The sequence below is a fragment of the Poecilia formosa genome, unplaced genomic scaffold (genome assembly GCF_000485575.1).
Source record: "Poecilia formosa unplaced genomic scaffold, Poecilia_formosa-5.1.2 Scaffold396, whole genome shotgun sequence".
NCBI classification, from domain to species: Eukaryota; Metazoa; Chordata; class Actinopteri; order Cyprinodontiformes; family Poeciliidae; genus Poecilia; species Poecilia formosa.
In genome coordinates, this window is record NW_006800335.1 from 437,108 (window position 1) to 454,981 (window position 17,874).

Consider the following 17,874-nt stretch of genomic DNA (forward strand, 5'->3'; position numbering starts at 1 on the left):
AACTTTATGTTGAGCACATATGGAATGAGTAGCATCTTTGTTTAAGTCATTACCTTGGTACTTAACAAATTAAATGTAATTTTGCTTAATACTGGTACATTCTGTGTGAGAGTTTAGTTGGATTTTATGACATGTCATTTCCAGTCACACTCCTTCACAGGGATCTGAGGTGAGCTCAAAAATATGTTTTTTTGTTTTTTTTTGCCAACTTTCCTTTCTTGTCCAACTGTATTTATAGAAGAACACTCCTCAGTATCAGGGTTCCACTGCATAATAAAACACAGTAAATGGATCCTGGCTATGTTTGGCTGGACTGACCTCCATTAAAAGGTAAACACAAGAGTGAAAAGGAGAAATCGGGAGATTCCTCTCTACACTTCTCCACAAACATGTAGTCACTCTTATATGCAGACAAACATGTGCATGTGAGTCAGCAGGCACACTATAAACACACGTAAGCTGTGTCCCAGTTCAGGGGCCGCATCCACAGAGGGCTGCATTTGAAGGCGGATTGCATCCCAGCGGTTGTCACTTTTTTCAAAGCTCCTCCATGTGCAATCCAAAGACATGTTCTGCTCTTCACCTGGCAATATAGGAAGCATGAAAGAGTTTATTTGGTCCATAGTACTTCACAATAACTGCTGTGCAGCTTTGATTGTTAGAATATAACAAATATTATACATTTGTTGTCTGTGAAAGAAAAAACACTCAAACTGTTTTGTATTCCATTTAAACTCAATGCATAATCAGGAACTGGGATTTTTTTTAGACCAAAGAAGCCCAATATATATATAGATTTTTGGTTTGAGGTATTGTACTAACAACCTAGTTTTTATTTAATCGAATTTGGTTCAATTCAGTTAAATTCATAGTGCCAATTCAGAACAAATGGCACCCAATTTGGGTTACAAGATAAACAGATCTAATTCAGAAGCAAAAATTTAAAATCAATTCAATCAAATAGTCAAATCATATATAAAGATTCAAGTTCAATTGCATAAATTTTAATATGACCATAGTTGTAATTGAGTCCAGTCAAATTCAGTTTATAAAAGGAGATGGTAAAAGGTTAACTATCTAAGAAAGCCCATTTGATTGCACTGAGTTATTGATTTTGCATCAATTCCTCCTCCTGAGCAAACATGTGATGTCTGTAGGAAGTCTCTTTTAACATAGGAAATCTAGAGTAGAACCTCACTGGAATGAATTGAGGAAGCAACAGACAGCACAAACAGACTGATTCAGGAGAACTTTCTATATTGGAAGACATATCGTTGTCCCATGTGTCCACAAAACGTATTACTCTCTCTTGCTCATCTAGTCTATCAGTGGCCTCTCTCACCAGCTCCAATATACACCGTTGTGATAATGTTTGGATTGCAAACTTTGGGGGCCAGACTTTCTATCTTCTGTAACCAAAAACCTCTAAAGTTAATCAATGTTGACCGAAAGGAGAGGAGCTAACTCTGAATGCCTGCCCATCTGAATCTAATGTAAGAGTTAAACACATTTAGTATTCAGAGGGTAATGGAGATTAAATAAATCTAAATGCTAATTTTCAAGTCATATGACTATGTAATAGAGTTTTTGGGTTTACTCACCGTTTCTGTGATTCGTTATATAATTTAGTGTTATGTAATGTACTGTTTTTCATATGCAGAAATGTTTGACTATTTTTTGACTAAGTCAAATGCATAAATGTTAGGCCACATACGGTTTTCCAGCTGGATGATCGCGGGTTTGGATAACTGCAACATGTTGTAGTGTTCTTGGATGAGATGCTGATTCCCTCTGTCTTTCACACAGCACTCACTTTTATTGTCCCCATTACACTCATTCACTGCTTGATTTCTATGTTATAATTCACTTTTGACAAGAAGCATTGACTGACAAATTGCAGTGTAATTTACTGCATTACAGTTTTAAAATGCATTAGTGTAATCCTTTAGCAGTTCCAATGTAAAATGTCAGTGGAGGACAACATACAGGTGCATCTCAGTAAATAAGAATATAATTAAAAAATATATATTTCTTAGAGCTACTCTTAAATCTTTCAGGTTTCCAGTTGGAATAATAAATGACGGCAGAGTAACAGACAGGACACAAAAAACAGTCTTGGTTCCATGTCCAAGTGTCTAAAGAAATGAAAAGAAATGGGAAAAATATTGACATCAGTTGGTTGAGTTTGTGGGAAAATCAATAAAAATGTAGAATAAAGGCCTTTATACTTATTTCTTTAAAGTGATTATTGATCAGAGCTCAAAATCATGTCTCATTTCAACTCATGAGTTTTAGGTATTGTTAGATGACTACTTTTTTAATGATATTCCAATTTAGGCAGTATGGCAAGGTTTTACACCTTTAGATTCTGGCACGAAGCACAGATAAGGTGCAGAACTGGACTCTGCCAACATGCTATGGAGAACTGTAATTTATTCAGAAGCAGGAAGCACAACAATATGCATAAAATGTCTTGACACGTGTTAGCATTTCATCCTTTGAAATTTTACTTGTCCTCTTGGGTTTTCAGACTTAATATGAGCAAGCACAGTGGTGCCAAGGTCTGTCTAAATATAACTGCACATGACAACACGTTGGAACAGTAGATACCCTTTTACTTTGAAGAATTCCAATTACTGTCTGTGTCCTCCGTACATGCATGTGTGTGTGTGTGTGTGTGTGTGTGTGTGTGTGGTATAAAAATAAGACTGACATGACTTTCAGTTGTTAATGTATGTTTATATGTACTGTCTTTGTCTGGGGTTTTCCTGTAGACTGTCATCTAAGCACTTAAAAACTCCTGTCTTCTCTCGAAAGGTGGCTATGTAATGTGGACAGAAAAGTTTCAATACTTTGACTCAAGGTGGTATAGATTTTGTCCATAAAGAAATGCAGGAGAAGGAGCAATTTTTTCACATTTTATTGTGCTGTAACAACAAACCTCAGTGTATTTTATTGGGATTTTCACATTTAGGGAGTGAAAACTTTTCCCGTTCTACTCCAGAAAACATCTAAAGCTCAGTATGATCAAATATTCATTCATTAGAGATTCTGAGTTGCTCTTACCTCTGGATCTTGACCGAGCCTTTTTAGCACTTGAATATGTTTTGGTCCAAACCATTCCTGTAAGTTGAGGGTCATCGTCCTGTTGGAAGGTGAACCTCCACCCCAATATCAAGGGTTTAGTGTCATCCATCTTCCCATCAAGTCTAGTTAGCTTCCCTAACTAGGTATTGCTAGAGTGCTGAAGAAAATCCTCCACACAGCATGATGCAGCCACCGTCGTATTAGACTGCAAGGATAGTGTGTTTTGTGTGTGCACTCAGCATTTTGCAAGTAAGCCAAAACGTTGTACCCCATCATGGATTGTAGAAATTGCAAATGGGGCTCTGGATGGTTCTGCTTAATTCTGTTCTTGCCCAGCCTGTCTCTTTAGGTGGATTGCTATGTCTTGGTGGTTTGTAGTTCTTTCATACTCTTTCTAATATTTAGTGATTTATTGAAAAATGCTTTGTCAGTGGATGTTCAAACTTTTAATAATTTTTTTGTCATTTCTTTTACTCTGCCTGAAAATTCTGAACAACTTTGTACATGTTAAGTCGTGTAATTTCGTTAATCTAGTTTCACATAGTTTCAGTTTTGATTGCCAATATTTTGGCTTACATTAATCATGATTTATCATCAGTTTTGGCCTTTTCAGTTCTAACCTACTTTTTTTATGAAGATTTATTTTTGTTGTATGTTTATTATGTATGTCCTTCCTGTTCTGGCCCATCTTTTCTCATTTTTATGTTCTTCGATGGATAGCATGCCACAACAAGCATTTTCTGCTCTGTTTACAAGACAAGAATAAAAGCTTACTTGCTCCTATCCCCCAACCTCTGCTTGAGCTTGAATTGGGTCCTCATCCCTCAGCCACACTGCTCAGTGGCAGTGTGATTCTGTACAGCAGCAATTCAATGGAAACCCCTGAGTTATTTACTTCAGCACACCATGAATGAACTAAAAAAATCAATACACATCAGCTGCACAACAAGGAGGTGGAAAAAATGCAATTGCAATCTTCATCCTTAGTAGAGATATATTTATTACTTATCTCTTATTTATGTGGCATGGCTCCTCAGTTTTTATTTTAAATTATGGTTGTTCCTAATATTAATTTTCAACAATACTGTTTATTGGTCTAGTTGAAAATGAGATCAGTGAGCCAGTGCACAATGCAGAACTGTATATATTGCAGTCTGTTTGGTACACATAATTGATCATAAATCTTGATTCAATTAGCAAGCCAGTAGAGAAGGAAATTTATTTTCTGACGCTCAGACAATAGCATTTTCCTATTGTAATTAACAGTTAACCCTGAGTTTTGTTTTATGGTCCAAACTCAAATAGATTCCTGGTCCACCAACATTGAATTATAGGATGCAAATAGGGATTTAGAAGACTAAGCAAGTAAGCCTATGGATTGTTTTTCCACGATTAGACTGTGTACATACATACATACATACAGTGTTTGCTTTCACTACACCAGTGAGCATCAGAAAAATAAATAAGGGAAAAATAATTAAGCAGCTGTCAACAGTTTATCCACCGAATGTTAATCAGTGTTTGTCCAGTAAAAGAGTTTGTGAGTGCATGACTGTATTTTCATATATGAAATGTTTACTCTTTGTAAAGACAATGTGACATTTAAACAATATCTGCAACAAGAACTTACAATATGAATGACACGAGTACTCACTGCGGGACATTCTGGTTCAACTTGCACAACAGAACTTTCCAGTATCTTTACAAATGAAAAGCTTGAGGTGCATATGTGTGACTTGCACCTCTAGCAAGTCACACATCTGATCCATTCACAAAACAGCTGTATCTATACAATCGTTGGTTGTAAACCCAGGCAAGTAATGAAAAAAAAAGAAAACATATAATCTACCCTTCAATGTGTGCATTAAAGATTGTTCTACATGCATTAGGTTCTGTAAGTGGATACATGATTTCAATAATCTTCATGTTTTCCTTTTTGTCTTTCTAAATCAAGGTTTTACTGGGACTTGACCATGCTGCTGCTAATGGTTGGCAACCTCATCATCATCCCCGTGGGCATCACCTTCTTCAAAGACGAGCACACCCCACCCTGGATCGTTTTCAACGTGGTCTCAGATACATTCTTCCTCATGGACCTGGTCCTCAATTTCAGGACGGGCATAGTCAAAGAAGACAACACAGAGATCATCCTGGATCCCCAGCAGATCAAAATCAAGTACTTGCGGAGCTGGTTTGTGGTAGATTTCATATCCTCCATCCCCGTGGACTACATTTTTCTAATAGTGGAGACCCGCATTGACTCGGATTTCTACAAGACAGCGCGTGCTTTGCGGATTGTACGCTTTACAAAGATCCTCAGCTTGCTACGACTCCTGCGACTGTCTCGACTCATTCGTTATATCCACCAGTGGGAAGAGGTAAGAAAGTTGATGTTAAAACTGCAGTAGGACATTTGTATAAAAATATGTTTTTTGTACATTTGTTAAAGCTGTCACTATGAGATGATAGTGTGTTATGAGACATATAAATTGTAAAAATATCGAGCTCCTCTACCTCCTCCCTGTGGTCCTAAGACCATCTGCAGAAATACACTGCTCCTGGTCAGAAACAACCAATCAGAGCCAGGAGAAAGGTCTTAGCACTGACAGTCATGCTCGTGTACGTGCTGCAGCTGTACTAATAGCGGAGAAACAACTTACCTTACGACATGTTTATTCATCGTCATTGATGGGCATGCTAACTAGCCTGAGCATTCACACTTGTTCTGTTGTGGGGAACTAGCTGTTGCGTAGCAGAGAGGGAAAGTGAGGGTGTGAGCAGCACATATAACCAATCAGAGTGCTGACAATCAGAGTGCTGACTCTGATTGGTTGTCTCTGACCGAGCAATATATTTCTGCAGATGGCAGTAGGAAGGCAGAGATGCTTGATTTTTCACAGATTATGTGTCTCATAGTATACTGTCAGGGAATAACAGTTTTAACAAATGTGTAAAAAGTATCTTTTTATAAACTGCAGCTATACACTTTTTTATTAATTAATTATTGCCCTGCTTTCTTTGGGTTTCTCTGACTATCAAAGCTTAGGCTAATTACAGTGAGAAACATTACTACAACTACGATTTGACAAAGGTAGTCAAGATTATGTTTTACTTCCTAAATTTAATTACAATCTACATAGTATTCATATCTTGGGGTGCTACTGCAGGCACTTCTGCTGTGTACCTTCTCCATCTTCCCCCCAGGAGGGAAATATGGATAGAAGCTGTTTCTGATTGCATCCCCCCTTGAAAGGGGTGAAGAGACTCTTTTGCTATAAGTGAGTTACCAATAAGTTGATGAAGCTGGGATGTTGATTAGCGTTTTACCTCCATGTGCCCATCCAGAGAGCAGTGGGACCACAGACCCCAGAGAGGCAGTGCTGCAGTACAAGCATGATTATAATTGCAGAAATAATTAGAAAAGTTCCCATTGCTCTCTTTGGATGGATTGTTGTTTAATCTCCTGGGTAAAGGGTGCAAAGCAATGTGTCAGAATCCCATCTTGAAGTCAACAACAATGCACTGAATTACATGATTTTATTTGACATTAAAGGAACTTTTGGAACAGTACAAAGTAATGTTGGGTGTTATTGGAATTAAACCATTTTAAGGTGGAGAACTCAGTAAAGTCGGGTGGCATCTTGCATGTGTTGTGAATCCATGCGCAGTGGGAAATGTGATAATTTGTCTTGCTATTTTTTTTTATTTCAAAATCAAAGTGGTAAGTTGAGACTTTAGGTTTAGTGTCTAAGGATTAGTTCTGGATAATCGGAGTGCAAAAGCTGAATACAGAAGGTATTTTAGCAGCTCCCCTTTACATTATTTATCGTGCACAAAGCACTATTTTTAGTAACAAATTACATTGTGTATCTTCAAGCAAAGAATCAATTTATCACATGATTTCTTCAATCTATTCCAGCAAAGAAATTAATGAAATTACCACCTGTCTCTATTTATATTGATTTTTATGCTTGAAATTATTTCCAATAACGGTTTAAAACAGATCTTCAATTAGATTAGTGAAATTACTTTATTTTTTTTCACTGAAAAAAGAGAAAAAGGATGAAGTAATGTGAAATAGCATTTTATTTGAAAACCTACAATTTCTGTGTAAAGAAATTGACAAATTTAAAACAAAACGAAAAAGTATAAACCATGCTTTTTAAAACCCCTTAGCCTGAAACGGAATGCCTGCTTGCTGTTTTTCCTTTGTATTTTCCAGGGTTGAGGGTTGTGGGGTTTCAGCAAATTGTTTTAAGGGAATTTTTTTGTACCACTTTAGAAAAGCTCATGTTTCCTCACAGCAACCACTTTATTTTTCCTAAACTAAAATTTTAACTTGCATCTTTTATGGCAGTTGAATCTATTTTGTTTGTATTAATATTGATAAAATATTTTGTTATTGGTGACAACTGTTTTTCTTTATTATTTATATTGTGTGTTTACTCAAAAACATTGAACTCATACTCTTACAGTGAGAGATGCCATCAATGAGGACAGAAATTGTGAGAATAAATCAAGTGCCGTAGATCATAATAAACTTTTATCTTAGCAAAATTAGCCATCAAGGTACCAAAGTAGGTGAAAGGAACAGAGGGACGGGGAGCAAAGGGAAAGAATACATAAAGACCAAAAAAAAGCTTCTAAAGCTTATAGTCTGTGCTTTTGTTTGGAGGTAATTCATTACCTCTCAGGAGAAATGTTTTGTTTTAGAAACAAGGCTAAAAGGACGTGAGAAGACAAAGGTGAATAATTCATGTTCACACCATAAAAATACAAGGACATTATAGGACATTGACTGTGCTGCCATGTTCACCTGCAGCCACACAATAAGGTGAAGGGGCATGTTTGTGTGGGGGGAGGAGGGGAGTGTGCTCCATGTGTGGTGTGTGTAGAAGGATTCTGATGAATGCTGGTTAGGCAGTCATAGTGAAAGGTTGGCCTTGTCTCAGCACCATAACACTCCACATGCAACCTTACTGAAATGTCATCTCTCACTGCTGAATAGATTATCGCCAACATCACACAACCTGCCTGACTTTTTCACTTTTCCTGTTAATGCTGCAGACATACACTCATCCAGGATCCAGATAAGATGGTCTGATTTCATTTACAGCAAAGATTGTGTGCAGTACCATTCAAGAGTATTCATACCCTTAACATAACTTTTTCACATTATATGAAAAAGTGACAAATTTGAAACAAAATGAAAAAGCAAAAAACATGCTTTTTAAAACCCCTTAAAATATAACAATTTGTCATATGGCAACCAGAAACCCTTCTGCCTTTTTAAGGGGGATACATGTGATAGATACTAATAGTACTGCATAACTGGGGTATGTGTGTGTAAAGGACCTATATTTTATTCGCTCTTCAAACTAACTTATTTAAGCAAAGTTGATATTCTAATTTATTGAAATGTACCTGTAATCATTGCATTAGTTTCTGACATATTTTCATAAAAAGTGTTCCAGTCCTGTTTAGGCTAATCGTTTTTGGCTTCACATCCTCACTCAGAGACAAATTGTGCCAGTAGGACCTGCAGCGTGCTGCTCTGACGCGTCATAAATCTGCTCCATAATCCCTTGGGGACAGTTAGCTAACTCACACACGTCGCACTCGGTCACAGACCCAGTACAAGCAAAATAACATTTCCAGAAGATAAAAGGGTGTTGATTCCCTGTGACGTCTATTAAAAAAAAAAAAAATGTTTTAAAATTTCCAGTACAGACCAATAATTTGCGATCTTCTGCGAAGCTGACTTTCAATACATTAACTCTTCACGTACGTATGCATACATGATGCGTTGTGTTTCTTTGCAGGTTTTAGTTGGCTGTGTTGACACTGGCGCTGTAATTGCACGTCCTCTGAATATGCTGCACTGTAGCCAAGAGGCTCAGACATGTTGGCACACAACCACCAGCTGATGAAGTGTCCTTCGACCTGAATGTTGATCCCTAAACTGCTCCCTTGAGTCTTCTCAGAAAAGAGCAGTGGGGACTGCAGAGTTATATCTTCATATGAATCATCAGCACTGACGCTGCAGCTCAACTGAAGCTGGTGACGATCAGGATTCTACATTTAACAGAGGGCAGTTAGAAATCAAGACAAGTCTAAGATCCTTCACAGGATCTGAACCTAAGTATCCTTCAGGATTTTTGAGCAATTAAAAGGATTTTTAAAGCTGCAGTCCTTACAAATCAATCATCATCTTTACCTTCTTTAATCTGATCACCACTGACACAATCAGTAAAAAATTTTTTGCATAAGTAAAGTAACAACCTGATCCCCCGCCAGCTCGTGAAATCTTCTTACACGTCCTTTTCTATCACGGCCTCCATAAATTAGCAATGATGGCTGCTGTTCCCTTCCAAACTCTCTAGATGTGAGGGTTTTTCACACCCTGCGAGCTGATAGAACGTTGTTTACAAACAAGGAGGTTTTAGTGGTTGTGGCTTCATGCCAGTGATAACACTGTCATGCATAATGGCGTTCAGCATGGTGTGCAGATATTATCAAGCTCGAGCATGCAAACACACAAACACACACACACACTAAACAGACTGCCATTACGCCTCTCCTCCGTCTCTCTCTCTCTCGTCAGCTTTGTCTTGTCATTCTTCATCGGGATAAAAACAAGACTGTGACCAGATATTCTCCTCATTGGTGTTGCTGACTTGGGTGAGATTAGTCATCTCGTTAAATCAGATGTAAGGCAGTCCACTAATGACTAAGCTCAGAGGGGTTTCCTTGCCCAAAGCCCACAGCACAAACGTTTCGACTGGCCAACTCAGTAAATGTTGCCTTAAGCGAGCTTTTAGAAAAGTTTGCGTGACAAGACAAAAGATGGAGGGAAGAAATGCCGATGGATATGAGAATAGTTGGATTCTAAAAGAGAACAGCACCACATGACAGCACGTCTCATTACAGGACTTTGAGATCAAATGTGCACTTCCTCCAATCCAAAATTGGACTGAATTGTTGTAAAAAATATCACAAACACAAAAATGATCAGAAGACGACCCTTTACTGAAAACCACTGAACATGTCCTTTGACATTTTTACTACATTTTGTCAGACACCAATAATGAGGTCATATTTAAATGAGACTAAACCAATTGAAGTTTTCAGGTTAGTGAACAACCTGAAAATGGTTGTTCACTAAAGACCCAATCTTCTTGAGATTTACGCATTTTAAAATAAGAATGATCAAAATTGTCTCTTGTCTCTAGATGAGCAAAGGTGGTAGAGAGAAGACTGGCAACTTTAATTGGTTCTAAAGGTTCTTTAAAGTATAGATTTGGGGGAGTTGAATACATGTATCCATGTGCCAAGCTACTTTGTTCCATGCTACTACATAAAATCTCAATAAAATACATTGTGTGTTGAGATTTCAGTATGACACAATGTGAAAAAGTAAAGGTATCAAAACTTTTCACAAGCTATTTAGTTGATGATGCAATGTTCAGTAAAATGACTTCATGTGTTTGAAGGATAGCTTGAGCAGCACCTCCCATTTGTCAGCATCAACATAGTCATTATTGATAGTTGAGATGTGTGGTGCTGCTCACCCAGGTGTCTTTGTGCTTCAGCTATGAAGAACCAAACAAAACATTGAAATGCTGCTCTAAAAGTCCACTGCGTCCACAGAGAGAAATTGAAGCGCCTTTCGTTTCCGCCCAGTAAATCCATACAAAAATATTTAAATAAGGAAAATCAGCTAATCAGCTCCCCACTCAGTGACCCATTACCTTAGCCAAGGACTGGTCTTTCACAGATAAGAAAAACAGCAATAATAGACCTAATGGGCTATTATTGAGTTGACAATGAGGCTTTCCAGCTACAGTGACAGCTCCTCAACACTCTGAATGAGCTTTGTGTGAATACCCACAATGGACTTGCTTAAAAAAAACTATTACATCCCGATATGTAATCCAGCGCAAACCCATTGCTGCATCCCTGTTTGGAGTGGAGTCAGTGGGTTTTGTGATTTGAGCCCTCCAGGCCTGTTTAGACAGATGATGGAAGGGTGTTCCCTGTGGTCCATTCCCAGGCCTGCTTCTCATTCTCCACATGTGTCTGGTTCACAGTGACAGAATGCATGAGCGTGGCATTTACAAAGAGGTATTTACAGTTGGAAATCTAACCCCTGACTAAAGTCTGCTCCATGAATCCACCATTACACTGGATGTTTGAAATTAAAACTAAGGTATACATGAGTTTATGCTGTTTTTTTGTCTTCTTCATTCTGAATGCTAGGGAAATTTTTAAAAAAAAATGATGAGGACTTTCCTAACTAACCATGTGAGTATCGCCCAACAAAAGTATAGGAAATGCAGCTAAATATAACATATTTTAATTTCTGTGATTGTCCCTTTTGCAGACATTACAGATGCAGAAGTTCTAATTCAGAAAGGTGGAATATTGCTTTAGAATTTTGAAATGTCAAAATAACAGATTGTAGTTTATGTGTGAAAGGCCTAACCTTTTGTTCAGTGTACCATTGCCTCAAGGATTTTGTCAATTTTTGGAATTTTGTGTAATAAATTGATACAAAGAAGTGGAAGGAATCGAATGCATGGCTTTATTATGTTTTTACAATCAGAAATAGGAAAGCTGTGCATTAGTATTTAGCCACACTGAGCCAATACTTTCTTTGCAGGTCTTTGAGTATATGACCACCAGTGTTGTGCTTTCAGAGAGCGATTTTACTTGCCCAACCATGGAAGGCATCTGTGAACAATAAACTTATCACCACAAAACTAATTGGGTTTAGGTCTGAGTTTTTTACTGAGTCATACGGTTTGACCTAAACCATTCCATCGATGCTCTGACTGTATATTTGTTATTATTCTGTTCTCCTACCTGAGCTGTGAATCCTTCCAACTCCTCCATTGCCATAAACCTCTTTGCTTCAGCTTAGGCTGCCTGTCTTGTTGTGTTTAGTTTTGAGTGGTAGCAGACTCTTTAGACATTGGACAAAAGGGGGTTTTCTGAAATGACACTATTTGCAGTTTAACTCTACTTCTAAGTTTCTTCACAACTTTATATTTGAACTGCGTATTGTGTTTCTTGATCTGTATGATGCTGTTTGTTCACTAATTTTCTACAACAAACAAAGAGGACAGAAAACAGATAATTTATACTTCAATTAAATTACACACAGATGGATTCTGGTATGGCTTCTGAATGCAGGTGGTTGCTCTGCATTTTGTGGACTGAATACAAATGCACTCCACACTTTTCAGTTACACAAAATCATACTGTTTCCACTTCACAATTAGGCATTATATATTGTGTCTTGCCAAAAGAAGATCATGAAACTGCAGTTCTTCATAATTTTTTTTTCTCATTTGACCAGCGGATGGTGCCAAGGTGGCAAGTGGCGATTTAATTTAAGGGTTTATAAAAAATAATTACTATACTGTGATGAGGCACACTTGTGTTTCTTTTAGACTAATATTATCAAGACAACACATATTGATAGGAAAATGATATAAAGACTGTGATAGTTAGCTGTTGCTGTGCAGAAATATTCTAAGTTATTTTCCTTTATATGTAAATGATCAACCAGAAACACAGAGACAGATGGAAATATCCATCCTTATGAACACATCTGTCATTTCAAGGTTGGATATGGCAAGAGTGAACTATTATGGAAGCCATTAACAAATATTCTTTTTGACAATGATCTTGTAAGCACCTAATATAAATTATTTTTGTTTAAGCAAATGTCTCATATTCATAAGAAAATGTTTTTTTTATCTAGTTATAATTAGCTTATCCTCAACATTTTTTTTTCATTTTTTTAAATACTAAAAACTTGCTTCATTTACTCAATATTTGTAACTATTATGAGCTCTAATACCAGAGCTCAATACATTCTGCATGCAGAATGAACTGAGATTTTTTTATTTTTTTTATTTTTAACAAAACGATTATTTACAATAATTTAAACAATAAACTGTTACATAATCAGGTCAATGAAAACTAAATAAAAACAAATAAATATTTACATTAGCAGCTTGTTAAAATTTAGTTCTCCCTGATTAGAAATGGTGCACAATACATCGTCAAAACCCCATAGCTGTACAAAAGCTCCCATATGATGAAAAGAAAAAGAAGAAGAAAACATAGTCAGGAGTACAAAGTGTTGTTGCAGTTTTGGATTTAATAAAAAGCATTGCTGGTTGTAAGAAAAATACAAATATGTGTACCAGGCTCTACACTTCTGATAACTCAGGTACAAAGAAACAACATTTAAATACACAAAAATGTAGCTAAATAAAAGTCAAAACTAAAAATAGCTACGCAAAATACAGTCAAACAGAAGACGTTTTAAAGTTTTGTGGTTTCAGAAAAAAGTAAAGAATTTTCTCTGCTCTGTCTTAAAACACCATCCTGACAATCATTTATCATCATTAGCAGAGCAGCCGACACCAGATGCTGTAGCATCCCATTATATTAACTGTGTCTGGTCAGCCACCATCAGCACCACACGTGGCATATGCAGCTATTCTCTCACCTGGACCACAATCTTCTCAGTCCATCTGTTTGCGATGACTCAGCAACCACCTTCATCCACTGAATGCCTGCCTGAGCCTCAGTGCTGCTTCGTTAAGGCAGAGATTAGTTTCTCTTCCTCAGTATTAACTCTTTTTTTTTTTTTTTGTCTTGTGAACATTGCTTCAGCAAGTTATTTAAATTGAAGGTTTGTACAAACATATCGCAACGGTAGAGATGAAGTAACTAGGTGTATAAATTGGATTGGTATTTCTTTCATAAACAAATAAATGATTTTGCCAATCTCGATTGACTCAAGAACACAATAGCTGTTTTATTTGTCGTATCCTTGACGGTATTACACAAAATTACATAGACAGCAAGTTACATAATCTCAGGTGTTTCATTAAAATTTGTCAACCCCCACGCCTCCACACACCACATCCACAAAAACATACAACGAGCCAATCAAACAGCAGCAGAGCCTGTGACGATGCCTAAGCATTTCCTGTCACAAACTGCTGTGTTGTGTCAGTGGCCTCATCAATCAAAGCTTGCCTGTTTATGCTGGTGCTAATGTTGCCGTGCTCGCCCTGTGTTCTTATCAATTAAAAGAAAGTAGTCAGCAATCCATCATCATCTATGTGCCGCCATGTTCTTTATTGCATTCTCATGAATACACAAACTGAATGCAGATAGGAGTTGTTGCAGTTGTGTTCACACATAGGTTATGCTTAGCTTTTCCATTTGCAGGTCTCTCATTCTTGAGCTTCAAAAAGTCAAACTTTTTTTTTTTTTTTTTTTACAAACAAAGAGAGTGTGCCTGCTGCATAGGGCAGTATTAGAACTGATTACAGCTGTGAATAGAAACAGAGCTTTCACCTTCCTACACCGAGACATAGTCTGGGTTACACAGCAGAGATTTGCATAGCATTAACAGTCTCTGTTTCCATAGGCTTTATTTTTCACACAATGGCAAAATGGTAGAGATCTTTTGAGGGTGCAGCTAAAATAGGAAGGTAGAAAGAGTTAGTGCTGAACAGCAGTGAGTTATTTCACCTCTGCCTCCAGACATGTAGAAATAATATATTTTAGAAATGGTCTGACTCCTTCCATCCATCCATCCATCCATCCATCCATCCATCCATCCATCCATTTTCTTTACACCCTTGTCCCTTAGTGGGGTCAGGAGGATTGCTGGTGCCTATCTCTAGCTAACGTTCCAGGTGAGAGGCGGGGTAGACCCTGGACAGGTCGCCAGTCCGTCGCAGGGCGGTCTGACTCCTTATTGGTAATTATTGCCAGTATATCGACAAGTATGAGGGAAAACTGCACACCACAAAGAGGCCATCGCTGAAAGAAGCTCATTTTAGGTCATAATAATGGTTTTGTCCTTTGAACTGATCCATGGAGGTCGTTTTTACAAGGAATGCATTTTTGAAAATTTGAACCAATATTAACCTATATTCACCAACATGTTCTATATACATGTTTTATTACCTTTCAACGCTTTGAAAGATTGACCACACAGCTGATTTCACCACTGCTTCTTCGATTCAGTTAAGCACTCCACAATCCTGTGCTACATCATTTTCACTGTCACATGACCGAGCAAACACAACATGACCAACCTCTATTCCCTCTTCAGAAACAAATGGCAACAAAGACGGAAATAAATATTGGTTATTATTGTCAGCCTAGTGTTATTTATCAGACCAAAACTGATATGATAAAAAATAACTAATATCAGCCAATACTGATGCTAGTGCCAATATATGTTGCAACCCTAATTTTTGCCCTTTTTGTTACTGTTGAATCAAGAATACTGACCTTTGCAGTTTTGGACTAGGAACTCATTGCTCTGACGGTTCAATGTTGTATAATTTTTTTCCCATTTATGAATAATGGTTCTCACTGCAGTACATTTTATGTTGTCAGAGAGCCTCTATGAAAGAGATTTCTTGATTCTCCAGATCTGATAACAATTATGCCTGTTTGGCTAATACAAGAAAAAGTAGTATTTCAATTAATTTATGGTTTATGCTCACAAACTATAATTGAAATTGGTATGAGGATCATAAAGTGTAACAGAATAAAAAAAGGAAAAAAAAAACACCTTTGTATGGGTGTAAAAGGTATTAAGAAATAACAGACTAGTTTAAAACACATGTCCAACTTTACCCCAAATCCATCTCACCAGAAGTTTTTGTGTGGCCTTCTAGACTCAAGAAATACAACTTTTGAGGTAACAGCTGTGTGCTTAAATAATATTTTATCGAACAATTCAGTCATTTTTAACTGTATTCTGCTAAATTACATAAATATGTAAAGATGTTCAAAGTTATTTAATTTTAAAAAATTCTCATCAAATGCAGACACATCTGTTTATTAATATTTTAACAGTTTGGTAATGGGTAGATTTGTCAAGTTTCTGTCAGAACCGACTGAGCTCCTTTAAGCCTCTGCTGGTCATTCATAACTCATCAGTGGAGCTGGCCGCAATGGAGATCCATGCTGGTTTAATGGACAGAACTTTTATCACTTTTTCTTACTGACCGTCTAAAGTGCTTTTTATACTACAAGTCAGACTCTCTCATCCACACTCCCAAAAACACACACATTCACATGTACAGGCAGATACACAGGAAGTGGGCATTAGACTGACAGTCTTCTCATAGTAAGACAACCGCTCTTCCCTTGAGCCGTCCCACATGAGCTGTATAAGTGAACTACTAAATGGTATGTAGTGGAACTTATATAGACAGCCATACATAAAATTGAAACATAATTTGAAAAAACCGACAGACGCTCCAGCTTACAGCAGACCTTTGCTTTCCTTTTTTCTTTTTTTTTTCCTATTTTCAAGCATCACCACCCCTAAAGGAACAACACATGGCTGAAATCCAGTAATCTGTTATGTTGTCACACACCTCAGCTCTATCCAACAGACAGTGTGTGTCTGTTAATGGTGAGAACTGATGTGTGCCAAATGTCTCCCTAAATTGTGACAGCCCTGTGCTTTGATTCAATCCCGCAGCCAGTTAGTCGCACAGACCATCTGTCCTCTCTAAGTTATATTATGAAGCTGTGAAACCGGCTTACCCTTTAATAAGTCAAACAAATTGGCAGTGTTACTACCTCACTTGGTGACTCAGAAGCATAGTTTGACTTTATTCCCACCTTGCCCTGGTGTGGTCCCTGCAGAAGTTAAACAGACACAGCCGGAAAGCATCTTGGTCATAACTTGAAGCATTTTCTAAGAAGGTATAACAGCAAGATATGGAAAGGGAGCCAGAATTAATACAAGAGTGAATCCATCCATTTGAAACATCTCTTTAAAACAGCTCTTAGCTCAAGTATTAGTTTATTCTTGAAAAATATGTGAAAACAATGTAGGGCTGAAACAACTAATCGCTTTAATTGTGATGAACCAATTATTAAAATAATCCTCAACTAATTTAACTATCAATTAGTCATTAACTAGCGCATACAGACTGAGGAAATGGCTATTTTCTGAAATAATAACACACCCAGAACAATAATTAAGCTAAAACTGTATATGCTTTGCTTCTAAGAGGAAAAACGTTGTTTTGTAAATATGTTCTACTCAGCACTCCTTCATACTCCTATAGGTTTAGCGTTACCTGGTTCAAATTCCTATTAAGAACATTTTGCTATCCAATTATTAATCAGTTAATCCAAGAAGTTGTCAATAGATTAGCCCTTAATTATATTGATGTTCAAACAACAAAAGGTTGAGCCTTTCACATGTTGATATTAAGAGTATTTTTAGCGACACATGCATCCTTTTCTACAAGCGTACACTAAAGGAAATCTGTGTTATTTTATTTTAGGCAAGATATTTTTTTTCTTATTTAAAAAAAAGAATAAAATTATGTGTTCATTCACATTTTAAAATGTATTTCTAATACATTTAAGAGGTTCAAATTAAAAGCTGATTAATCAAATAAAAAAAAAATGGGCACATTAACCAAATAATGTTGCCTATTTTAACTAACATGTAAATATTTCAAGTCCAGGAACAAAAATCAATACTTTTTTAGACTTAAAAAAGGTGTTTTATCTAGGAGTAAAAGTTTATGTAACATTTTTGTCGTAGATTTAAAAACAGTGTGTGTTTTTTATGACTTCACAAATGAAAAATATATCAGATTCAGGAGAGGGGCACGTCATACTTTATTCATTTACCACTGAGGGAGTTTAACACTTTAATGTTATGGAATTCCATTACAACTCCTTGAGGAATTTAGACATCACACAACA

General features: G+C 36.9%; 1 protein-coding gene across 1 annotated transcript in view; it reads left to right on the forward strand.

Moving 5' to 3' along the window:
* hcn4 (hyperpolarization activated cyclic nucleotide-gated potassium channel 4) overlaps positions 1 to 17,874 on the forward strand; it is a 71,771-nt gene that overhangs the window by 16,009 nt on the left and 37,888 nt on the right. The window contains exon 3 of the mRNA XM_007576088.2: positions 5,042 to 5,465. Coding sequence (XP_007576150.2) covers positions 5,042 to 5,465 — 424 coding nt within the window. The remainder of the gene's footprint in view (positions 1 to 5,041; positions 5,466 to 17,874) is intronic.